This window comes from Clytia hemisphaerica, unplaced genomic scaffold (genome assembly GCF_902728285.1).
Source record: "Clytia hemisphaerica strain Z4C2 unplaced genomic scaffold, Clytia hemisphaerica genome assembly, whole genome shotgun sequence".
Taxonomy (NCBI): Eukaryota; Metazoa; Cnidaria; class Hydrozoa; order Leptothecata; family Clytiidae; genus Clytia; species Clytia hemisphaerica.
In genome coordinates, this window is record NW_027103417.1 from 1,677,005 (window position 1) to 1,703,256 (window position 26,252).

Here is a 26,252-nt window from a genome sequence, read left to right on the forward strand (position 1 = left end):
AACTTTTTACCCCCTGAAAGATCGAAATTTGGTCAAAATTGGTCAAATTTGTCCCGCTAAGGGTCGTAAAATTCCCAAAATTTTCCTTTATTTTCTCCTTTTTAGTCCCCGTAAGGGTCCAAAGCTCGAAAGTCGGGCGGCACCCCCCCGTCAGCTCGCAACCCTAGTACCCCCCGGGTTTTGAACATTGCCTAATATGTTTCTTAATTTCACATGTTTGGAAACTAAACAAATGCATATGTTTTTATCTGTTGTCACGAGTGAACATCGAATATCAAATTGAAGAATCGTTTGTACACACTGTACACACTGTACATATATCACGCAAGGGTGACTCTTTGGAGCTGTTCTGTCAGTTGGGTATTTTGTCCAGTTGAATCTGTTTTTCCACCATTCTTGAAGTTTTCAAATCTAAAGAGAAATACACGCTATTTATTGAAAAATACCTGTAGGAACACTTTACTCTAAAGGAGACTTAAAGGGCTTATTGTAATTTACGGAATCAGATTCCGCCTTTTAATTTGCAGAATCTCATTCCGCAAATTACTAATCTACGGAATTTGCTCATATCTTTCCAACCAATTAATATTTTTCAACCAAATTTAGCATGCATATTACCAACTAACAGATGCACCTTCACAAAAAAAATCAAATCTTATAACATACGTCAACGGATGTTACGACTGAAAAACTTTTAGTTCCGAACTGATTCCGCAAATTACAAATCTACGGAATCTGCTAATAACTCTCGAAGGAATTGTTTATTTCAAACCAAACTTTGCACACATCTCGGCATCCATAAGACGCTGTTCTGTGCCTAATTTGAACATTTGAAAAGGTCGTTAACGGCAGCTATTACGGAATAACGTAGAATCACGTAAGGAACTCTAACAGCCCTTGTTGAAAAAAACTCAAAATCGTTGTATCTCCCGAACCGATATGTTTTACAAGCCCAAATTTTGCACAAAGAACCCCTCCACAAATATGAAAATGCGTGCCAAAAATCAAGTATGACACATGACGTAAGGGAGACTTACGGTGGAAAAACGTAAGACAACATAAAACACCCCTGCCTAGGCTGGTTAATGCAAAACTCGAAGTACTCGTAACTCACAAACCAATGAGTTTCAGAACCCCAAACTTGACACAAAATAGCCCCTCATTAATACGAACTTCCATGCAAAATTTGAAGCTTATACCATAACGCTGTCGTGAGTTATACCTTAAGGGAAGAAATTTTCGCGGAATTTAAAAAAATTAGTTCCCTTAAGGTACATCCCGGACCCCAACAGTTGATTAGTTATAAGTGACGTAAAATTAGTCGATACGTCACTTGCTCTTAGGACCGTGTCAGAACACAATAGAAATGATGCATATCATGAAATTGTAGGGATATATTATCAATCAGTATTAATCTTCACTCATCAGTCCCAAAAATGAAAAACTTTAAAATACACTATCAAAAGCAACGAGTCATAACTATTTAGAATTTATTTGAACTAAGGTACTGTTGAAGTCAATCTCGTACCCAGAGCCACTTGCACCACTTCCCCTTTTGTGGAGCGTTATCAGAATTATAAAAAAGCAAACTAAGAGACTAGGAACAATTTTGTGTTGAGGTTGATATATACTTTACTTACATTGTTTGATAATGCTGTCTTTCTTTGAAAGAAACAGAAGCTTGGGTGTATGATAAAGCTTTGTCGAATTCTCTCATCGAAAGAATGACTGGTTGCTAAAAAAATGAGAAGGTGAGAATCTAATGTAATCATCGGGTTTTCAATAATATGACATACACTAGTTCAGTAGTCATCTGAACCCCTTTTCGACAAGTTCTGTTTCCTAAAAGCCCTAAGACACCCCCTCTCACAGACCCGGTAGGACTTTTCCAGCGAGCGGGGATAAAAATAACAGACTGAAACTCGATGGGGATTGAAACACCCATGTTTTTTTAAGGCTTGGGGTTGCAATTCTTTTGTTTTCAAGTCGGGAAATTCAGTGGGGATGGGAAAATAGCATAATATTTTGCAGTGAGGATTGATTTGATTATTCTCAGTGGAGGATAATTACCCACAATTTTTCCAGTGAGAAGGGTTCCAAGTTGGTCTGTATTATGACGTCATAAACATTACATAACATTACGTCATAAAACTAAAAATTTTAATATCTCGTGAACTAAAAGTCATATAAACGTCAAATTTTGACCACAAATAGATATTGACGTAAAAAAATTTCTAAGTTAAAAATATTTTGAAAAAAATGATGACGTCATTTTTTATAGCCAAAAATCGAAAATGGCTTAAAAATACTGACGTCATTATTTTTCAGGAGATTTTGAAAATTTTACTTCTAGAGAATTACGATATATTTGTTCTGTCAAAATTACATATTGATATCATTCATAGTTTATGAGTTATTTAAATTTTAAGTTTCGTGACGTAATGTTACGTAGTGTTTATGACGTCATAATACAGGTTTTTGGGCTATAACTTCTTATAGCGTCAACTTAAATTTTTCATACACCTATCACGTTGATCTACATCACAAGGCGCTTCTTTCCAGTTATGTTTGACATTTTGAAAGTGAGTGGAACTGGTTCACTTTTTCTTTGGACATGCCGTAACTCACTTGAGTTTGAATCAGCCAGACTTAACTATAAAAGATCCGATAGTACTTTCTGTTTTGTTTTCTAATGGATTTAAAGGAAAAGCTTTCCCGCCTCTTTTTATAGAAAAACCTAAACGAAAAACTGACTTACATCATCAGACAATTGATTTCTGGAAGCCATCAATACATGAATCTTTTCCAATTGTGCGTTCAATAAAAGTGCTTTCAAGTCTGCTCCAGAGAAGAATTCAGTTTGCGATGCCAGATCTCTAAAGTCTACATCTTGGTGAAGATCAAGATCACGTGACAAAATCTCCAAAATCTCTTTCCGTTCATTTTGATTAGGTAAAGGACATAAAACAGATTTATCAATCCGGCCTGGCCTCAAAAGAGCCGGATCGATAAGATCGGGTCGTGAAGTAGCAGCAATAACGTAAACTCCTTCACAAGATTCGACGCCGTCAAGTTGCGTCAGAAGTTGATTAACAACGCGATCTGTAACTCCTGTATTATCGTGACCACGTCTCGGCGCAAGAGATTCTAACTCGTCAAAGAATAACAAACATGGTTTAGCGGCTTGTGCTCGTGCAAACAGATCACGAACATTTCCTTCACTACTTCCAACATATTTACTAAGCAATTCAGGTCCTTTGATAGTGATAAAGTTAAGTCCTGATTCATGGGCCGCGGCACTGGCCAGAAGAGTCTTAGCCGTCCCCGGTGGGCCATATAGTAAAGCTCCACTTTGTAATTTGATGCCGCATTTATCAAAGAGTTCACGGTACTTGAAAGGCCATATCAAAGTCTCGATGAGAAGCTTCTTGACGCTTAAAAGACCACCGATATCTGACCATTTGATAGGGTTTGGCTTATGGAGCTCTATATTATGTTTTGAGGAGTGTTTAAAGTCTTTGAAAATACTGTATAGTTCATTTGTTGTAACTTTAACTTCAAATTCTGAATTGTTCGTAGAAGAATCAGTCACTTTGACTATGGTGTTACAAACACGTTGAAGAAAAATCGAAAAATCTCTCAAGTTTACACCTTGTAGCCGTTTGGAGACGTCCTCAAAAGTGTCATTTTCAGAACAGGTCAAACGACAACGAACGTTCTTCGTTAACGAGAATTGTTGACAATTAATGAAAAAATCGGTCGGGAAGTCAAAATTGGAAGGTAATTCGATGAATTGGTGGAAAATATGTGTATTTGATTCTGGTAGTAGACTCTTGTGTATTCGATCTAAGCTTGAACATGTAGCTAAAATATGAATTGGTTTTCCAGAGCTCCGGATAGTTTCTATAAAGTCTTGGAAAGCGCAAACTATACGAATAACATATTGGTTTCGGGCCATCCCATCTTGAGCAATGTCAACATTAGGCATCAGCTCATCAAGGTCATCCAAGAGAACCAACGCCGAAGATCCAACTTGAATTTGATCAAGAATCTCGGTGAAATGTGCAGCAATTTTCGTTGGTTTCTTACCATGTAAATAAACACATTCAATAGTTTGGATGTAGTCTATTTTCTCGGCAAACCTGTTCATTAGACAATGTAGAATGTATGATTTTCCAATCCCGGTAGAAACAGCATCACCAGAGCCGTGCAGGAGGATTGATTGCTGGTTACCAGCGACTAAAGGTCCATATTGAAAATCATCAGACGAATCAATGACTGTTTGTATTTCGTTCAAAATCTCTCCGATATTTCCTTCTTGTAAAATCTCACTGCTTGGTTTAGTCCTGACATCTTCAACCAGAAGAGAAGCGGGTGTAGTCAACTCCTCATCAATTTCGTAGGTTAAGAATGCCAGATTCTCTATATCCACAACTGCACATAAGGCATTAACGACATCCATCAGCTCTACAACCAACGAATAAAACACATTATTGATCTTAAACACCAATAAAGTTCCTTGATTTAACAAAACATTAGAATCAGTCAGTTCTTTGCATTTCTGGACATACTTCTTGAAAGTGTCTTTTAATTCCTGCTCTACAGGTTGAGATTTAGATTCACAATGTAAAACGATTCCTTTGAGGAGTTCCATTGGCTTGTGGTAACAATTCAATCGAATATGTGATCCAGATTTAATTTGAAGTTGCTCAAGGATGATTGGATGAGCGTAAAAGATAAACAAATCATCTACAGAATCGCTTGGTGATAACAGCTCGTGGAAATGAGATTCAGAAAGTAAGCAAATCTCTACAGCTATTTTAATCGGTTGCTGTTGAGTTTGACTTTGACCAACACTATCTACAACAATCTCACCATAGAATCTGGTCTGGCCTTTCATACAGCTATCAGAACCAAGAGATTCGATCAATTTACGGTTAAGAAAAGCCTGATAGGGTGGTAAAACATTAGTTTCAAGATCGATGACTGGTTTTAAGTCTGTGATGGATCGAATACAGAATCGTTGGTCTAGATGACTTTGTTTAATCTCTAGATCTGATGGTGATCCTTGAACGTTGGTATTTGTTGTGGTGTTGTCAGCATTAGGGATAACATGAAGTTCAGTTAATTCTTCTAAACGACCCATTGGACCAGGTTCGACTGATACTAAAATCATAAGAAAAGAAACTAGCTTACCAAAAAGTTAATTTTGATAAAACAAACAAAGGTCCAGAATCTTTGAGTTAGAAAACTTCGAGTTAGGAATTTTCGAGTTAGCTAAATCATGACGTCATAAAAGTGCAAATTATGACGTCACACGACTATAAATCGATTTTTCATTTTCAAAAAAGGATTAACTCGAAAATTGCTAACTCGAAGTTTTCTAACTCGAAGACTCCGGCTCTCAAACAAACACTACTTACTGAGAAATATATCGTTTGCAGTAGTGGTGAACAAAGTAAAGAATGAATCTGATTGGTCGATGGAATATGTCCTTCAGTCTAAAGAATCATCCAGGCTAGTTCAATTTATTCCAATGAAGTAGTTGATAGGACTTGTAAAAGTTGTGTTTTCTGTGTTTTGTGTGTTCGATCCAATAGCTGCAGAAAAATGACTTTTTTATGATCGGACTTGCAAAAGTTGTGTTTTCTGTGTTTTGTGTGTTCGATCCAATAGCTGCAGAAAAATGACTTTTTTATGATCGGACTTGCAAAAGTTGTGTTTTCTGTGTTTTGTGTGTTCGATCCAATAGCTGCAGAAAATTCGTTTTTTGTGACAGGACTTGCAAATGTTGTGTTTTGTGTGTCTTGTTAATTTCGCCTAGCGAAAGTATTTGGAGCATATTTATTTTTTTCATAAGCATATACTTTATAAGAATCAAATCAATAGCTCTTGATAGACGGTGATATACCCTTCGGTAATTAGTTCTTACAAAGTAAACAAAGGATGGCGTGCAATATGAGCATATTTATTTTTCTTATAAGCATATAATTTATAAGAATCAAATCAATAACTCTCGATAGACGGAGATATACTTTTCGGTAATTAGTTCTTACAAAGTAAACAAGTGATGGCGCACAATATGAGGATATTCATTTTTCTTATAAGCATATAATTTGTAAGAATCAAATCAATAACTCTTAATAGACGATGATATACGCTGCGGTAATTATTAGTTCTTACAAAAAGTAAACAAACTTGGTCCTGTTTTAGCGATTTTCAGCCTCGCTGTTCTTATAAAATTGTTCTTATATTTTAAAAGTGTATGGATTGCGTATCTTTAAAGTGAGATAAAGTAAATACATATTGTCTGTGTTCCTTTTCTTAGGATTTCTTGTTCTTAGATTATCTGGCGCTGCAAGTCTTGCTGGTAAGTAGTTAAGTAAATAAGAAGGGGCTAAATTGTTCAAGATTTTGTAGAAGAAGATCATTCTTCCACTAAATCGACGATCAGCTAGACTCTCGAGACCAAGTTCAGAATAAAGTTTTTCTTGAGACGTTCCACGAAAGCAGCCTGTTATAGCACGACAGTAATTATATTGGATAGATTCAAGCTTACGCACAAAAGTCGAATTTCCAGGATGGTGGTATATGATATCCCCATAGTCTAAAGTGCAGTCTAATGTAAGATTTATATAAAGTGAGCAGAGATTTTCTTGGTACTTGTTTTTGAAGTCTGTTAATGAGGCCAATACCTTTATTGGCCTTTTTTATTTTTTCGACTAAATGGTGACTGAATGAGAGTTTGGAATCCAAAAGACAACAGACTTGGTATGGTTCCCTTTGATGAGGGCGAGGCTTTTAAGCGTGGTGGTGTACGCTTTTGTACTTTAATCGAATTAACTTTCGCGACATTAAATTTCGCGATTTCGCAAATTATTGCCATTTTTAATCCGCCACAAAATTTCTAAAATCCCAGTGGGTCTGTGAGAAGGGGTGTGTTAATTAAAATCGAGGCCAAGACTTATGAATGATGGACCACGCTCAATTAATATTTCATTGCTCGAGTTGAATTCGAATTTAAAGTTGTGACTTCTGACCATCTGACTGGTGGTAAAAAAACATTTCGTCTTTTTGGCGATGAAGATTAGATTCGAGTCTGGTCATTCCTCAATGACGTTAATGTCAGTATTGACTTCTTGAACACAGTTCTATATCACCATAGGCATGTCAGTAAATATGCTGGTGTCGTAAGCATACTGAACACATTTTGTGTCGGTCTTAGCAGCCATATCGTAGTATATATTGAACAGAATGGGACCCAGTTTATTGGTGACGTCTAGAATCAAGGATTTTTGTCATCGATAGTTTACAAGGACAAGTAGTGTTTTTTTTAGAGAAGCGGAGTGAGTGAAGCTTCTTTATGAGTGTTTCAAAATCAACAAACAGTATTGAAGGCTTTCGAAAAAAATCTTCCAAAAATAAGTGTAATCTCAAAACGATGCATGGCTTTGACTGGGATTGGTTAGTTTGGTTTTAAGCATAAAAATATACTTTCTATAAGTGAAACGAGCGAACGCACAAAACACAAAAAACACAACATTTGCAAGTCCGATCATAAAAAAAGTCATTTTCTGCAGCCAATTGATCGAACACACAAAACACAGAAAACACAATATTTGCAAGTCCAATCACAAAAAATGATTTTTTTGCAGCAACACAGAAAACACAACATTTGCAGGTCCTATCACAAAAAATGATTTTTTTGCAGCTATTGGATCGAACACACAAAACACAGAAAACACAACATTTGCAAGTCCTATCACAAAAAATGATTTTTTTGCAGCTATTGGATCGAACACACAAAACACAGAAAACACAACATTTGCAAGTCCTATCACAAAAAATGATTTTTTTGCAGCTATTGGATCGAACACACAAAACACAGAAAACACAACATTTGCAAGTCCAATCATAAAAAAGTCATTTTCTGCAGCTATTGGATTGAACACAGAAAACACAGAAAACACAACATTTGCAAGTCCAATCACAAAACAATGATTTTTTTTGCAGCCAATCGGTCGAACACACAAAACACAGAAAACACAACATTTGCAAGTTCGATTATAAAAAATGAATTTTTTGCAGCTATTGGATCGAACACACAAAACACAGAAAACACAACATTTGCAAGTCCGATCATAAAAAATGAATTTTTTGCAGCTATTGGATTGAACACACAAAACACAGAAAACACAACATTTGCAAGTCCAATCACAAAACAATGATTTTTTGCAGCCAATCGATCGAACACACAAAACACAGAAAACACAACATTTGCAAGTCCGATCATAAAAAATGAATTTTTTGCAGCTATTGGATCGAACACACAAAACACAACTTTTACAAGTCCTATCAAGTCCGTCGGTGTTCGTACTCATACTTTATTGGAATAAATTGAACTAGCCTGGATGATTCTTTACTGAAGGACATATTCCATCGACCAATCAGATTCATTCTTTACTTTGTTCACCTTAACCCATCGTTTGATGCTGACATTCTTTAGAAGAAAGATCATTATCGAGTATCATGCATTAACGACTACTATTTGTACTAAATTTGGGGAAAAGGAATTCTAAAGAAAAGCCATGGTCTCTAAAGTCCCCATTATATCAGTCAATAATGTACATTGTTTTGAATCATCGACGCACGTTTTTTTTATAAAGAACTAGTGAACTTTGGTTCGGGTTAAGCTGTTCTCATTTTCGCGTATCTGGCATTCTTCAAATGCTTCTAACTTTATTCACTTATTGGCCGTTTTTCTAACCAAGTATGAGACTTCAAATGTTTATTTTTAGGCTCTTGTTAATATTGAGCCTCGTGTTCTTATAAAATTGTTCTTATAAAATAACAACGTGCTTTATTAGGCAGCCAAACCTGAGGACCACAGCATCTTTTCGTGGAACGCACCCGTACGTGATTGATATCATAAGGGTCACCCCCCTAAACACGCAGAAAAATAAAAAAAAATCATCTAAGAAAGCAAGAATTATAAGAAAGTCAATGTCACTGAACTTTACTAGATAGCGTCAATACCATCAAATACTTATTTCGAGAAAAAATGATAACCTAAAAGAACATACACTTACAAACTTTAAGGAGAAAAACAACAGAAGGTGTCACGTGAAAAGGTATGATCATATCTTTACGAACGTATTGTATTCGCTCACGAAGCAAGCTTTCCACGCTTGTAGCGTTCGTATTCTAAATGAAAAAAGGTTTATAGGAATTATATAGAGGAGCTGTGAGATTGTTTTCCTCTCATGATATGCATCACTGCAATGACTTCACGAAATTATGCAACTTTTCTGGTTTTGTTCCACCCAATACGTCACTTTTTCTATTGTTTAAATGACGTATTGGATGGAAAATTTTAAAAGTTCTCAGAAGACTCTCCAGTGGTGCATATCATCAATGGGAACAGTATTGCCAATTTTTTTCAAGGAGAAAACTGAACGAAGCACACTGAATGTATATTAACACTAGTGGAGAATTCTTCATCAGACTGAAAGACTTGGCATCCCACGACGCTGTTATACAAAACACAAAAAAATAAAAATTGCAAAAAAGTACCTCTTTTCGACGACCCGAGTTAACGCAACCCCTTTATCCTTAATCCACCACCGTCTAGTTTTGAGCTTACGCCAAAATATACCCTAAGCCTGTAAGAATCACTAAACAGGCTGCAAGATACTTTGCAACGTACTTCAATTGACATTAAATGTCCTATTTCTTTTGGTAAACTGTTGAAATTTCATTTACAATTTCAAGTCAACGCTTTCCGTAAAGTTTTGGGTGTAGAGTAAAATAATAGATGTTTTCATGTCCTTATCACACGTCAACCCCCAAAAATAACGTCACTATTCATTCAGCCTTTAATCCACCACGAGCCGAAAAATAATGCCAATAAAGGCTGGCGAAAAAAGGGCCGATAAATATAGTATGAAAGTCCGTGAAATATTTGAAATCGTCGTGCGTTAAAATGAACAAAGTTTAGACATCAGCAAACTTCAAGTTTTCAAAATAATAACGTTTAATCATAAAATAATGAACAAAATCGTGGTGAACATACCACCATAGTCCAATCACGATCAGTCAAAGGAGTGACCTCTACTTTGTGAGCTGGTAAAACTCCGTCGCCAATAAACTGAACAAGAACCTAGAATAAAGAATATAAGCTGTTTAATCAAAATACCGGGTGCGCCACAAAAAAGTTTCTCTCTTTGAAACTAATTTTCTCAAAATCTAAATTTTTTAAAAGAACCAATCCTACTTCATTGGAAAGAAGAAAGATAGACTTAGATTTTGATGGGTCATTTATCTAATTCGATTCATTAGATCAAAAGTTATGCTCAATTGAATAAAAAAGTTACTTTCAGAAAGTGCTCGAAAACGTCAAAATTAGACCTATCAAATTTTTACTTTAAATTTGGCAATTACAATAGCCTTTACATAATTAAGAGGATTAACACATAAATTTTGAAACGAAAGGGTCGAAAGGGTTTAAATCCTCATCAACATTAATCTAATTTGGTTTTACTGGAATTTTTCTTAGATTTTTGGTTATAAACTGGATAAAGTCTATGTAAGGCTGGATATACCTCGAAACCCATATTTGATGTATTTTTATGAATTTTACCAGATTATTTGGCCTTTTTCGACGAATTTTCTTCCTTTCACTGAAATTCAACCTTATTTTAAATAACTTCAACCTTCCTTCAAATAACAAAAGGTCATTTAGACAGCTAATTACCATTTTTAATGACTGAAACGAAAATACTGATATATCAAATAACTATGCTTCTGTTTATAATTTGATAGGTCGATTTTTAACAATTTTGAGCATTTTCTGAAAGTAACTTTTTTATTCAATTGAGTATAACTTTTGATCTAATGAATCGAATTCAATAAATGATCCATCAAAATTTAAGTTAATCTTTCTTCTTTCCAATGAAAAAGAAATGGTTCTTTTAAAACTTTTAGATTTCGAGAAAATTAGTTTTAAAGAGAGAAACTTTTTTTTGTGGCGCACCCGGTAGCCGAAAACGATGTGTATAAGAAAACAAACCGAATTATGGCCAACGTGAATTTTTGTGCGTCTCACTTTGGTTTGAAAAACACCTTTTGAGGCTCATGCTTATAATACTTCCAACGTAATATTTGTATACGTCTCATTTTTGAGCATCCTGCTTATGGTATATTTCGCTTTACTTGTAAAGGTACAATATCAATGATGGCCGGAGTTAAAGGTAGGGTGGTATTAGCTAGACTCATAAGAAGAAGGGATATGGTTTGTTCTATTAAAAAAACTTATAGGGATCAGTTTTCTGACGCTACCTGTAGAACTCAATGTGTGTTTCATATTTCTGATACAAGATGATAGAGTCGACATTGTATGTGGATAACCAAGTAATCTAGGACTTTTAAACAGTTTTCGATTGTGATTGTTTTCGTGTTGTCTCCAGCCGGCCAACCAGCTCGACTATCTATGAACTGAACGGAACTTTGAAAGGAGCTGGGATTCGAACCGGGAATCTCTGGTTCATGGTGCTGACACTTTTGACCACTTGGTCGCTCTTTATATAATTACCTGTGAATCATTTTCAATTTTGTTTTCTTGAGCAAATCGTTGATCAATATTGACAAAGCCATCCTCCGTGTATTTTCCAGACCAAGAAGTTACTAAGGTAACATCATCTTTGGTGATAAGAATCGGTCGGGTGGAAATGTTATGGTCTCCGGCTGTTGACGACTAGAATCAATAATAGAATTTGTAATAGTTAAGCAACCCAAAAATGGGCTTCCCATTTTAGTTCAAAGGAAAGATTTTCGTAACAATTTAGCGAATTTTACTTTGAAAGAAATAAATAAGCTACAAACTCACTCACAAGTACTTTTTTCATGTTTTGTAAAATTATAAAATTTCGAGAAGGTTTGATCCCACCAAAGTTTATAACTATTAAAGGGTCTCAACACCCTTTAAAATCTTTAAAATACTTTTGAACCCACACAGTGGCGAAAGAACCGTGTAGGTGCAAAGGCGTCAATTTAAGAAAAAAAAACAAGATTAAAAATGGCACCACATCACAACTTTTGTCATTTACATTTGATATTTCGTTAGTAAGTACCAAATACATAACCAATATTGAATATAATACATATTTTGACCCGTCTTGTATTCGTGAAAACAATGTAAAACCATTGTTTTGAGAATTTAATGCAAGTGAAATTTATTGGATTGATAAAACATATATACTAGTGAACAGGTCACAAAATTATTTAAAGTCGAAATATGAAAAGCAGTATTTTCGGATAAATTTCCCACACAAAATCTTCCACATAATGAAACTATTAATATTCAAAATCCAAATTATTCTTACCGCTCCATCGAAACTTAACGAATCAAGAATATCTTTCGACAAATCGACAAAACAATCATTTCTTTGTGAATAACGAATCGTCCCAATTGATAACACCATAGTTTTCTGGTGAACTCTTCTCAGTGATTACGGAACTCAAGGTTTATTTTTTCATATTTCATTCAATTATTTTTGCTGTAAAAAAGATTTAAAATTGAGAAAATACGCCTTTGAGATTTAAAGGCAAGGATCATTATTACTACACCAAACTCTAATAGCGATTAGACGCTTTGCGCATTAGGTTAGGAGTTTTGGCTATTAAAGTTTCAATCAGCCTTAATGGGCCATTCCATTTTATATCCATACAGGGGTGTGGACGAACATTTCCAAGGGGTAATCGGAGAAGAATTTCCAGGGGGTCTAAAGGAGTATTTTTTTTCATTTTTCCAGGAGGTAAAAGGTTGTTTTAAAATTTCCAGGGGGCAAATGACCGATTTTAGTTCGTCCAACCTCACTTTTAAGGTATGTAAAGAATTTTTCCAGGGATTCTTTTGAAAATTTTACCATTTTCCAGGGAGTATCCGCATATTTCTAAGAATCTTTTTCTGCCTTGAAAAGGTTCGTCCACCCCCTGTATGGAAATCTAATGGAACAGCCCAATCACGGAACCCTCTCACAAAGTCTAACTGCACGCAGTTTAGTCTCATTAAAGATGTAAGAGATCCTACTAGATTGTATCTTCCAAAGTAAAAAGTTTATTATCATTTTCTGGGAAAAGCTTCACAAATTTCATCTAAAACCTCGTTCGAATCGTTGAAGACAATGAAACTAAAGCGTTTTAACCAATGAAATTTCAAAAGAAGGTTTCCTCAATCTTCACGAGAACACTAGTATGGCTAGTAAATAGCCCCCTCCCCAACGGTACCCCAGCTCGTGTATGCTTAAGTTTCTAAGGCATCAATTTTCATATCATATGCTTATGAAATGGTGGTGGATGGTGCTATGCGGTCTATGCTTATTTGTTAAATTATCATAGCTTACGAAACAGCTTAGAAGCAGAAATTTGAAAATGGAAAGGCACTACTGGCTAGCCGTGGAATATCTTTATTCCACTTGAGACCACTTCAAAACCTTTGCTAAGCAAGAGTGTATTCACATACTGTACTATGTGTTAAAACAGAAAAAAAATTGACGATTTGAAAAATATTTCAGGCTGGCGTTTATGCTTCCCTGGTCAAAAAACTTGTTAAGATCTTATAAGAGATTACAAGATCCCGTAAGTTCTTATTCGAAGTTTCTTGTAAGAATTTGGTAATATGCTTATGATATGTTATGCTTAGGAAATATTTAACCCGGAGCTTTCATATGCTTATAAGCGTTATAAATATAAAAAGAGAAACATGGTACTCCTTTAATAATTACCTTTCACTTTTTCGTGATAATTATAATAAAGCATGTTTAGTTATTTTACAAAGAATTCTTAAAAATTATATAAATCATCATCATTGTATATTTCAATATATTTAAAAAGCTGTCCTTCGGTAAAAGATGAGAAATCTACCAGCAAGCCTGATAACTCAATATGATTCCTTGGCATTACGTATCATTAAAAAATCAATACGAATCCTTCTACTGTTAATTTATTCACTCTTATATTTCTCCATTACAACATACTCATTAAATCGTTTGAACGAGAAATATAATAATCCGAAATTGACAATATAGGTCGAGATACACACCAAACAAGTATCTTTCATTCGATATAAAATACTTGCCAAGTAAAGGCTCATCAAACATGACACACCAGCCAGAGTTGTCAACAATCTCAAGCCACCTTTATTACTTTTGAACAACGATATCAAAATGACCAAAGAATAAAAAACAATGCCAAAAACAGGATTAGGTAGGTTCAATGGTGAATCTTTACCGAAGATAGGAGCAACCAATCCAAAGCCACGTCCGAAATCGGATAAAAAGACTTTGGTGCAGCTAACACGTTCGCTTATGTCACACATTGCTTTGTAATTCTTGTCAGCATGTGCCTGCATCTCCACAAATAATGAATAAACGGACAGGAAAAGACCGAGCAAGCCAAGTGTAACTCTAAAAATCAAGTTGAAATCCATCGTTTGCGTTAAGTGGATACAGAAATTTAGTTAGCAATCTTTTTATCAATTATCAGGTTAGTTTCAAGGTTTAGATTTAGATTGAGGGTTCTCTTCGCTATTGCTATTCAACCCGGATATTCAACTTAGTAGTACTCTATCAAACAAATAGATTTCAGTTTATTAGGTATCAGCCTCTGTATTGAATTCGAAACGGTAGTCTTCTTTATCGATGGATAGGTTCTTTTTCTTGTACAGCTTCACTCTCAAGTTTCCTTTTTTCGTTGTGTTTTCAGCGATTTCCAATAATTGAATCCGATTGAGATTGTAAACAGAATCGGTTGTGTTCTCTAGTGAGAATTGATCAATGATGTCTCCTTCTGAAACCTGTCAAATAATTAGAAAAACATTTAAATAAACAAAGTTAATGCCAGTAGTTTGTAAGGTCTTCTGAATATTTTTTTATGAAAGTAGTTAAAACTGAGTGCTTGATGAAATTTAAGATATCTCAAAGTAGTATTCAAAACATAAGAGAAGAGTAAGGGTAGTGGAAATTATACTTACCTTTTTGGTAATCGTGTAATATATAGACCAGAGAGATGTTAGCAAATCGTTAAAATTAATATAATAAAAAACAAAATCGAAACTTCCCAAAGATCAAAACTGCCAGATCTTGTTTAATAAAAGCGATTCATACAAACTCATAGGAATAAAATATTGTTTCAGCTGAATTGAAACTTTTAAATATTTAACTAAAATCATGGTCTAAATAAACGCTAAGGTAGGTATGAAACAGTTCTGAAAAGGATTCATATTATAAATTCATCAGATTCATATTTCAGTGAAATTAAAAATCAACGTCAGAAAGAACAAAAATTGGAATCGATCCAGGGGGGGGGGCAAGCAGTTAGTACAGAACACTATGTGTACTAACTGATTTTTGGAAAAATCTGTACCCCACCATCACCCCATGTCACTTAGTACACCGTGTACTAACTGTCTTTGACCTTGCTCAATATATATACCACCCCCCAAAATAAGGATCCGTCTCTCTACGGTGCGTACCAGGTGAATTTCACACCCCAGGGAGGTTTTATGAGGTATATTTTTACGTTTTTACCTGTCTTTACCAGGGCTTTACCACTAACTACTTTTAAACAAATAAAAATATAACAAATTATGGAGTAGGTCAACCGCAGTGGGGGGAAAAATTGATGAATAATTTTTTTTTCAAAATGAATATTTACCAGTTAGTCAATGAAAATACTAGTAAACCTAGTTAAAGTGACAATAATGACTTTCCAGAAACATTTTTTAGACAGAAAACACAGCATGTTTGTTCAGGAACTTATCCACCATCTTTAGATAATTTTCTATTTTTCCCGATTATGGATCGGATGATCGGATTACCAAAACAAAACAGAAAACGTTCGAAAGTTCGAAATTTTCAAATTCGAATGTTTTATTTTGAATATTTCTAAGAGTTAAGAGTTCCTAGAATTGTAATGTCATGTGTCAAGCTGTTAAAAGGTATTCCTGACTGTCCTAGAAAGAAGATACATAAAAAAGATAGAACCATAAACCTCTCATAAACTGATAACAGTAAAAATCTGAGAAATCTAGTTTAAAATTCTCGTTTTGAAAACAGTTAATACACCTTTTTTCTTCCAAAATTCTGTATACACCACCCCTTTCGGCAGTTAGTACACAGGTGTACTAACTGTATTTTGCAAATTTGAAAATATACACTACCCCTTTTGGCAGTTAGTACACTGGTGTACTAACTGCATTTTGAAAATTTGAAAAATGGACCCACCACGGTACTAAGTGTCATGGGTGTCGTGTACTAACTGCTTGCCCCCCCCTGATCGATCAGGAAAAAGTTATTCAAATTTTTAATTTGTAAAGCATGACACAGGAAGACAGGTCAAACATTTTCTTCATCAACTTAGACTCACACTTAGACTAATGCTTACCCTAAGTTACCTGAGGCTCAAAAATTGACAAAAAATAGATATAAAATTTCAATAGGCTTGGTGATGTTTTAAATTTCAAATCTAAATCTAAATCTAAGTGAATTCTTTATTACCTTATTTACCCATGTAAGGAAAATCGATGGAATTTCCATAAATTGGAACAGGGATGTAATCTCTCGTTGCTTTTTAAGAAATTAAGAAGAAATTTCGAGGGAATTTAAAAAAACCATTTCACCTAAAGCTCCTCTTTCATAGTAACTTTACCTCTACACTTTTCTTTGTAACAGTCTGTCCATTCAATTTGACCAAACCCTTTAACAAATTATATTCCACTTTTCTGAAAAAGAAAAGAAAACATTAAACGTATCCTGTTTAATGACAACCCTACTCAAGTATATCTAATTCAAATTTTATTCGTAAAAGTTAAACTTTTTTAAGTAAAAAAAAAATCATGGTAGTCCCAGTTTTAGAATTTAGAATCGCTAAAGAAGCAATCTGATATCAAATTTAAACCTACAGGTAATCCATAACTCAAACACGCACAGGGGCACACAAATTCTTTCGAGCTGAGGAAATTTTAGTATGGTTTATAAGGTATTGTTAAAAAAAGGAAGGGACCATAAAACTTGTTCGAGAGATAAAGGAAAAGGAGACTTTGGAGTAATAGAGGTTCGAGTTGAAGAGAATTCACTAATTTTATCATAATTATTTCATTTTTACCTTCTACCAGTACCAAGAGTGGTTGCAATAATTCTATCAATTCTCAATGATGATACAACTAAGTCTACAATATGTCCACCTTCACCACCATCCCCACCACCACCAGATGCAGTAGTCAAAGAACAGAAAGATTGTTTCAATATTGAGCGATACAAAGTTGAACTGATGTAAAGTTTTCTCAAATGTTGACTCATTTAAGGTTCTTAATCATTTATTTTGTCTAAAGAAAAAAATTTGAATTGCTTAAAGAAAATGAACACAGAAAATACACAATAATAGCTGTCCCGACGTCATCGGACACAACTCGGCTTTACTATGATAAATAAGCTCGCTATCATTTTTGAGAAGTTAAAACTGTATTTTTTACTTTTATAAGAAATATGTAAACGATTTCTTGTATTTTCCAAGGAAAATTGCGTAAAGAAAATATTTCCAAGGAAAATTAAATAAGACAATTTTCAATACAATATGTTTTAAGAAAACCGACTAAAGCAATTTTTTGCTACTTTTATCAAGCTCATTTTTTAGAAAAACTGCTTCCTGTCTTAAAAAAGGTAAAAAATGCTCGAGTAAGTCAGAAAGCAAATCGAATGGAGACTGCCATTTTTTTAATCTACTGGCAAGGAAAGAAGATCTTGGATTGCTTAAATCTACCCACAACCAAGATATCTTGTAAAACTATTTTAATGATTGGAGTAGTCCAGCTATCATGGCTAGCCATCGCGGAGAGACATTCGAGGGTGACTTTGAAAATTTTGAAAATTAGATATTTCAAAATTGTCAGCCTTGAGTTCCTTATAAACGTGTTCCTTATATAGAAAAAACGTGTAGTTTGGCAAAGAAAGAGGGTCACAAAAGATTTTGTTGATTGCCAACTTAAATTCATATCAGGATTTACAAGATCTCCTGAGGGGGTCACCACTAATGCTGTCAAACATTGAAAAAAGAGGGAAGTCTTCCTTACAATTAAAGCTCCTTGTAGACTCCCAAAGTCTTAAAAATACTGAGAAACCATAAAATCCACCCCTTCCCCTTAGTCTTACTTTCCTAATTTGAAAAGTTTTCTTGGACCCTTATTAGGAAAGTCAGGAAGATGGTAGAATCTTCAGAGATAGGAATAATGTGAAGGTTGGAATCACTGATTGAAAATGATTTTTCCTCTTTGACCACTTAGCAAAAAAATAAATAGTTTTGACCTTTCTATTAGTTTCAGCTTTTAAAGACGAATGATGTCATCACTAGACCAAGTTATAGTATACCTAGAGAACAGTCAGGAGTTTTTGCCTAATTAAAAAAAGTATTTTACAATTTTCCTAGCTGGGAGACCCGACTTCTCTGTCTGTGTGGTTTTTAAAAAAATATCAAAGTATAGACACAGTATAGTAGCCGGGAATTATACAAGATGCAAGAACCAATCGCAGATTGGTTGGCTAATATCTTATTGTTATGATTTGATAAACAAAAGTATGATGTCAAACAGCTCTATTGTTTCAAGAAGTGGCGCGAGCTTTTAAATTGTTTTGAAAAGATAACGTTTTTTTCCTTTTGTGATTTGAAGTGATTTGAATTGACTCAATAATTCCATACTCTGTATTTCAGTGAAGTTGTTGGGATTTTGACAGTATAGAAATATTTTTGTAACAGAGTATGGTCTCCAGACTACAATTTTCCCGACTTTTCTAAGTAAGGACAGGCTTTTCTGATTAGGAAAGGAAAACTTTCCAAATTACTGTAGGAAAGTAAAACTATTTCCATAAATTTTGCAAGAAATACGAAAAATCACGTGTTCCCATCAGCATAATTTGATAGATATCAACCTCCTTATGAGAAATCGAAAGTTTCAAATTGTAGTTCAAGCGGGCAAATGTTAAGATATGGCTTTTGGAAACACACTAACCCGATAAAACCCTTTATACACTTATTTCAAGATATGTCTGAAACTTTAATGCAAGAAATTTCCTAAATTTCCTAGATTTCATGTATTTTGCACATAGAATTCAGGGGGGGGGCGTACGGGTTTGTCGGTGTGTCGGCATTGACCCTTTTTTGCGTCGGTGTTTCGGTGTTTTAAGGGAAAAGTGTCGGTATTTCGGTGTTGGACATGCCTTGCGGTGACGGTAAAATGAATTTTTTGGGTCGGTATTTCGGTAATTCGATAATTACTGTCGGTGAATCTGCATATTTCAAAGGATCTCAAAAAAGTTTTTGAATCTGCATTTCAGCTATTGAATATCTTATCTCTACAAGAATTGAAGTACTATAGTATTATAGCTATTTTTAGTAGCTACCCTGTCTCATCCTCTTTTTCTTAAAATTGTGTGAATAATGGTGTTTCTTAACCTCTTAACCTCTTGTTTACCGGAAATGTGCATGTTTTGAAAAAAAATCATCTACCCGGGGGGGGGGGGGTACTTAGGCAAAAATAGGTGCTGGGTATGTGCAGACGGTAAGGGTCGGGTTTTTCACCTTTCAAAGTCTCTCTAAGGGTTACAAAAATCAGGAAATTTCAAAGTAGTCTCTCTAAGGGTGGGAAAAATCACGATTTCTAGAAAAAAATTTTGATTTTGAGAGAAAAAATTACAAAAAAGTCTCACTAAGGGTAGGAAACTTTTGAAAATCTGAGAAAATTTTTCGAAAAAGTCTCTCTAAGGGTCACTTTTTCACTAAAACTTGGTCTCTCTAAGGGTCGGTTTTCGGAGGTCCCGTACGCACATACCCCTCATTCGCCAACCCTAGTACCCCCCCCCGGGTACTCTACCCAGTGGGTAACAGATAAAGAAAGCATTTGCAGCGTGTGGCAAGCTTTCTCGAGATCTCAAATGCAGCACTCATCAAAAATCAAGAATCATTAATTCTTTCATATTAACGGAATAATCCATTAACTCATAATTTAGATGCGTTTCTCAGCATTTTGGGCACTTTAAATTTCAAATTTTGCCTCCTCGGGCCAAACCTGTTCAATATAAAATAGTTCCTGTGGTCCTCCCCTTGCAGAGCTCCCTTTGCAGACTGTCAATACCAATTTAGTTTCAGCCTAAATCAAACGAGCAATTCATGCCGGGTGGTTTTGTTTCAATCGTTTTGCGACCCTTTTCGAGAATGTTTCAATTTGATTGGGGGTTTGTATAATTTAGTCTGGTTAAAGCGTTTAAAAGACATTTTAATGAGAAATATGCTAAGGCTTCAGGGGTTTCGGCCCGTGAATGATTAGAAAACCTATTGCTTGGGATTGGGAGGGGTTCTCCGAATCTGTATGTTTATTGGATCAAGGGATATCGTTTGCCATAGCTAGATTATCTAAAAAGCTTTCACTTTACGAGATAGCAAAAAAAACCTGCTAATTATGAGACCTTGAGATTTAGCAACATGATTGCTTATAAAAAATGTGTACTAAAATGTATTTTACACAGTTTCACGGCCCGTCCTAGTAGAAAAAATCTCGAGGGCGTCTTTGCCTAATCTGAAAACTGGAGAAAGGGTTAAAAACGTGTAAAGTCTGTTCACGATAAGTGTGCACTCTTTTTTCATTTACCTATAACTTTTGAAGGAATTCTTCAATCTTTATAAATTTGGTATCATTGCAAAGATATTAGTGAGTGGAACAATTTGAAATAAAAAAATCTTTAAAAAAATTCTAAAAACGAAGATGAAAATGAAGAAGAAAAAAATGAAGATCTTGTAGAGAAGTGCTTTAACTTTCATTTTCACTGGAGTGAATCCTTGATTATCGAACGTCATCACTGTGAAAAAGTTTTTCAAAAATAATCATGAATGTGTTTTTTAAAAACGGGGGTAGTGATATGATTGATAAAACAGTTTCTTGACAATAACACATTTTACGATCTCTTTAATGACCTCATAGCCAAACTGTGTTTAGTGTTTTGGGAATTAGCAAACTTCTTTAGAATTAGTGACTTAAAAATAACAAAGTCAATATTCATGCTTATCTTTTCAATAAAACCAATTATACTGTGATTTCACTTGGTTTCGAAATAATCAAACATACCAATAATACCAATGTTAACATTTTCCAACTTTTAATTGCACTGTTCAAAAAAGATAACATAATCCCCGTTTTTAGTATTAAGTTGGAGATTTGATATTTCACAGAAAAGTGCTACCAAGGGGTATTTCGGGTCCCATATCTTCCGAAGGACTTTTCTGTTTGCCTTTAAATTTAACAAACTTCTTAACCTAAGGTTGAACTACCACTGGTGTAAAAATGAACGTTATAGCACAAGTAGAAAAAAAGCTCAATTTTTACAATCGCAAATTTAACCGATAAAAATCGCGAATTTTTCAACCAAAAATACATTGAAATATAGCGCTTTTGATTCTCTGAAACAAGCAAAAAAAACTTCCATAATTATATTTGACTATCAAAAGTTACAGGCATTCTTGTTTCCACTGCCAATTATATTTGGACAGACTTTAGCTCTAATGACGTTCAAAAAGAGCTCTTTTCATCATCATCATCATCTTTCGACTTACGTCGGAAAATTTGCGTAGCCTTCCTTCCACAATACCCGATCTTGCATGACTGTCTTTATTTCCTCAATCTCGAGACCTGTTTCCCTCTTCAGAGTATCCAGGAAGGTTAACTTCCTTAGTCTTACTAGACCCGTTGGTGACCAGAAAAGAAGTCTGGATATTAATTCTTCTTTTGCTCGAAAACAGTGGCCTGCGAACTGAAGTCTTCTATTGGTGAGTATACGCGAGATGCGTGGTAGATTATTGTATATTTGATTGAGGTTCGGACGGTTCGCCCAGTTTAAATTTTGAACCTTTTTGAGGAGGTTTGTGTAACACCCGTCTATACTTTTTTCCATGGCTCTCGTCATTGTCCAGGTCTCCGACCCATAAAGGAGAATAGGCTCTTTTAGCCAAACGAGAAGACAAAATTGGGAAAATTTTCTCCGTCGGCGCAAACCATGGTTGCGCCTCCTCCTCCTCCATTACTTTATACATTAGCCTATTTCATAGAATTCGTGTATCTGCTACATGCTCTTTTCTATTCATTTTACAGGGGAAAAATGCACAAATCTGTGCAGATTTCCCTTCAATAAAAACGTTGAGAAAAACTAAATTTTGTAATCATCCTAAATGACTTGGGAATTTACGAACTGTTTTCTATTGTCGATGTTTTTGTTAAATTCATATTTCAATTCACAAAAGAGTGATTTACAATAAAAATTTGATTACTGTAGTGACGTAGAAAAAAATCATGTACTGAAAACACGAATCCTATGAAATAGGCTAATTCAGATATCCCTTTATTCCCTCGTTTTTTGCACAACAAATAAACACTCAAGTAAAAAGTAGCATTCAAAGCGTTCCCTATATACTTTTTTTGTCCACTAGTCGTTGAAAAACTGAGCTTTAAAGATTTGAAACCCTAGCCTGGATATCCAGGCTGTAAACTATTTCACAGTCTAGTTTTTTATATTTTATGTTCTGGTTTACAGCCTGGTCTCCCTAGAGCGATTTGCATTCTCTTTAAGAGAATGCAGTCCGCTTGCTTGCGCTCACTTCGCTAAAACCGTAAGGGCCAATCTACACGGCGGTGAGCAATTCTAAAGCAAAAATAGGATAGTCCTCCAGTTGCTAGTTAAGATAGGGCTTTCTGTTACATGAAAACATGAAAAAGAAGAAAACAGAGGCAAGTTCATTTTCCAAGAAAACATGGTTGGTCATGATAATGCTGGATAATGCATGCAAACTTTTTTATGGACTTTGGTGTAATCTTTGGATGTTTTAAATAGTTTTAGATCTTGTAAGACTGCTTTTTATTACTTTCTGTTTTGCTGCCCTGGGTTGGCTTGGAAACATGGGTTTTCACTTTCATTCTCTAGAGAGACCAAGCTCTATAATTTTAGAACTTTGTATGTTGAGGTAAATTTAGTTTTTTCTAAAATTTTGAGCTTGGATATCCAGGCTATTGAAACCCTTGAATTGGCGATAGTTTACTCCAAGAAAAACTGAACTAGTGCACTACTACGCTCATGAGATTGAGCATTCGTACTAAGAATAGAAAAATCTTATAAGCTTGCCCATAAAAACGTCGGTGTCGGTGTTTTCGGGAAATTGTGTCGGTATTGCGGTGATTTAAGAAAAATCTGTCGGTATTTCGGTGTTGGCAACCCCCGTACGCCCCCCACAATTCATGGTCATGGTTAACTTGCAACTACATGATTAGGAGAAAAGGTCACTTTGTTGAGCACTTTCCTAATTTAAAAAGTTTTCTTTTCCTAATAAAGAAAGCCCTTGCCTAAGGCAAGACTAAGGTGTTTAAGATAAAAACGGCAATTATTGCCCTTTTCGGCGATTATTTCTGAAAACAGCAATTTTTTCAACGATGAAATGCTGAATCAGCAAAATATGTTGTACTTATATGTTATAAGGGCAAAGATGTCAGAGGTGTTTGAAAATTTTTGTAAAATTGCATTGAGAAAAAGGTTTTTTAAAAGTGATTTTTTCAATTTTTCGTTGCTCAATAACATGAAAAGTTCTAAATTAATATGCAAAAAGATCCTGCATTGATGCCGAAACACAGCCAGAAAGAGATAACAAAACCCTGTTGTAAGTTTGTTTACATGTGACTCGATTTTGCTAACTGCATCTCCAACAAAAACCACTTGAAAACAAAACTAAACGAGGCACAGTTGGCCTACTTATCGCGAGGTTTCAAATACCACGTGTTATAATAAAATCAATTTTTCTTTCCAAAACAGCAATAATTGCCGAAAACGGTAATTTTCATTTATTTACTTTCTTTATTTTTCTGCTGATGATTCTTCATCGCTGAAAAAATTGCCGTTTTCGGCAATAATTGCTGAAAAGAGAAATAATTGCCGCTTTTATCTTAAACACCCAACTGCTGACCAATCAAAGCAGCAAAATTTCAAAGCAAATGAACTATGCAGCTCCGCTCCCAGCTCATACTCTATCGTGAAGAAATGTCTGAATTGCGGCCATCTTGAAATTTATGATCTTGCATGATCTTTAATTATCAAACCAATACTGTTAAATCTCTTTCACAACAAATTAAAATGTAGTTTAAGTGCTTATTTTAACTTCCTGAAAAAAGTAGAACGCTCTAGCTAGTCAGCCAACGTGGTACGTTTTTCAAAAGCTAAACTAATACGGGGGAAAATGCAAAAAAATTCAGTCCGATAGCTGCCTCCGATGGCTAGCGCTTTTGATTTTAGTTACCCCTGGCAGTTAGTGACACTAGCGTCCCGCCAAAATGCGTATCAAAGATTAATGCTACTAAAGCGCTATATCATTTACTTGACTCTCAAGCAAAAAAATGCACCGCAAAACTTCTAAAGGGATTCATGAAAAAATAACCCGGCGCTTTTCAATGAAATTAACATTTTCAAAAGCTTTGAGAAATTGCCTAAAATTTGAGCCATAGATGAAAAAATTTGAGCCAAGCCAACCTTGAAAACTAATTTGATGATGAACTTCCCAAGAAAAAGATCTACGGGGGAGGCGGAACCCACCTAGATCCGCGCACCACCGGATAGGCTGTTTCCCGGAAATTTTGCCGGACATCAAACAACGACCCATTTACATGTGCGGAATTACTTTTACTTTAGCGTATAAACAAAGCCTTAAAAAGCGCTGTCTCTGGAATTGAATGACAAATTTTGGTTGGTTGATTTTGGCTGCTGCACTTTTTATTTTGTTTCAAACTTTCAAGTTTTAATTAATTGTCTTGCGAAACTTGATTCAGGTAACTCTCATCCTTGTTGTGCAAATACATCGTGTACATGACTGATGCTGTTTTTTCTGAAAGCTAGATTTCCTAGTGTGACTAACTGCCTGGTAAAAAAATTTCTTGTGCCGTGAACAAGAAGTATGAAAAGCGCACCGCGAGTACTCATTTTTAAATTTTGAAAGAACTATATAACGAAAACACATATCTTGAATGAAAATTTCTTTATTAAAAGAAAGCTGAAGAAATTCTCTTGAAGTTGGAAAAAGAATTTGTCCTGGATTTATGTAAGTTTGAAGATTTTTTTTCAAAAGTCCTGCTTTTGTTACTGCCGCAGGCTGCATGCAGGCGCGACCCTCAACAACCTCCCTCTACTACCGGGTGACCCACGAAAAAGTTCGGACGTTTCCCGACGTCTTGAGGTCGAACAAATGTCCCAAAGTGCTTGGAGTTTTGATATTGAGAAAGTAGATATCCTAACTTAAAATTTGAGCTATCACGTTTTAAATTTGACCAACTTGTTCTCTGTTTATGAGCTTTTAAAGTCAAAATTCACTTTACGGAAAGTGTAAAAAACACGTAAAAAAGGGGTATCAAATTTGGTATTTTTAGACGTTTTTGATATACAGTTTTTGAAAAAAATCTATGAAAGCGCCAATTTTTATAAAAACTAGTCTTGTTTTAAACAAAAATTACTTTCAAAGGTGTTTTTACTAATTATTAATGTCAAAAAACTCGTTAAATTAGTCAATTTGTAAGTGATTTTCTAATTGATTGCATGAATTTTATACCTCTTTATTGCATGTTTTTTACACTTTTTGAAAAGTGAATTTTGACTTTAAAAGCTCATAAGTGTAGAGAACAAGTTGGTCAAATTCAAAAAGTGATGGCTCAAATTTTAAGTTAGGATATCTACTTTCTAAATATCAAAACTCCAAGCATTTGGGACATTTTTTCAGCCTCAAGACGTCGAGAAACGTCTGAACTTTTTCGTGGGTCACCCGGTATAATAACCCTTCTTCCACTACCACTGTTCTCCAGCCAGTCCACCAGCAACAACCACCATCAGCATGGAGAAAGAAATAGGGAAAACAAATCAAAGGAAAAGAAAAAGAGATTGTTAGAAAAAGTTAGAAAAAAATATGGTCTTACCTGTCCTGTGCAAAGATGGCAGAAAAGTGAACAGAATTACCCACTTTCACTTTCTCTCGCAACTCGGCTATCATCTTTGAAAAAATAGCTTGAATGCAAACTTTTATTTTGTGCTTAGTTTTCAAGCTAGAATTTAATTTCGACGAGGACAGTATAAGCTAAGAACATCGTGAGTAGCACGTTTTTTAAGTCGAGTGACGAAGTCAATGTCCTCTGAAAT

The 26,252-nt window shown here is 34.9% G+C and overlaps 3 protein-coding genes across 3 annotated transcripts; all 3 read right to left on the reverse strand.

Moving 5' to 3' along the window:
- Positions 1-213: 213 nt before the first annotated feature.
- On the reverse strand, positions 214-12,561 carry LOC136797746 (peroxisomal ATPase PEX1-like). The gene is made up of 7 exons (XM_067054337.1): positions 12,381-12,561; positions 11,591-11,752; positions 10,073-10,159; positions 9,090-9,204; positions 2,759-5,166; positions 1,641-1,735; positions 214-411 (listed from the first exon to the last, which is right to left on the reverse strand). The coding sequence occupies exons 1-7, from the start codon at positions 12,477-12,479 to the stop codon at positions 321-323; spliced, it is 3,057 nt and encodes a 1,018-aa protein (XP_066910438.1). The 5' UTR covers positions 12,480-12,561; the 3' UTR covers positions 214-320.
- A 1,205-nt stretch (positions 12,562-13,766) lies between these two features.
- Positions 13,767-26,083, reverse strand: LOC136797747 (mitochondrial transcription rescue factor 1-like). Its single transcript, XM_067054338.1, has 4 exons — positions 26,033-26,083; positions 17,161-17,380; positions 16,705-16,777; positions 13,767-14,851 (listed from the first exon to the last, which is right to left on the reverse strand). The coding sequence occupies exons 2-4, from the start codon at positions 17,352-17,354 to the stop codon at positions 14,648-14,650; spliced, it is 471 nt and encodes a 156-aa protein (XP_066910439.1). The 5' UTR covers positions 17,355-17,380; positions 26,033-26,083; the 3' UTR covers positions 13,767-14,647.
- LOC136797649 (vitamin K epoxide reductase complex subunit 1-like protein 1) lies at positions 14,000-14,485 on the reverse strand. The gene has a single exon (XM_067054235.1). It carries the CDS (start codon positions 14,483-14,485, stop codon positions 14,000-14,002), a length of 486 nt encoding a protein of 161 aa, XP_066910336.1.
- Positions 26,084-26,252: the final 169 nt, after the last annotated feature.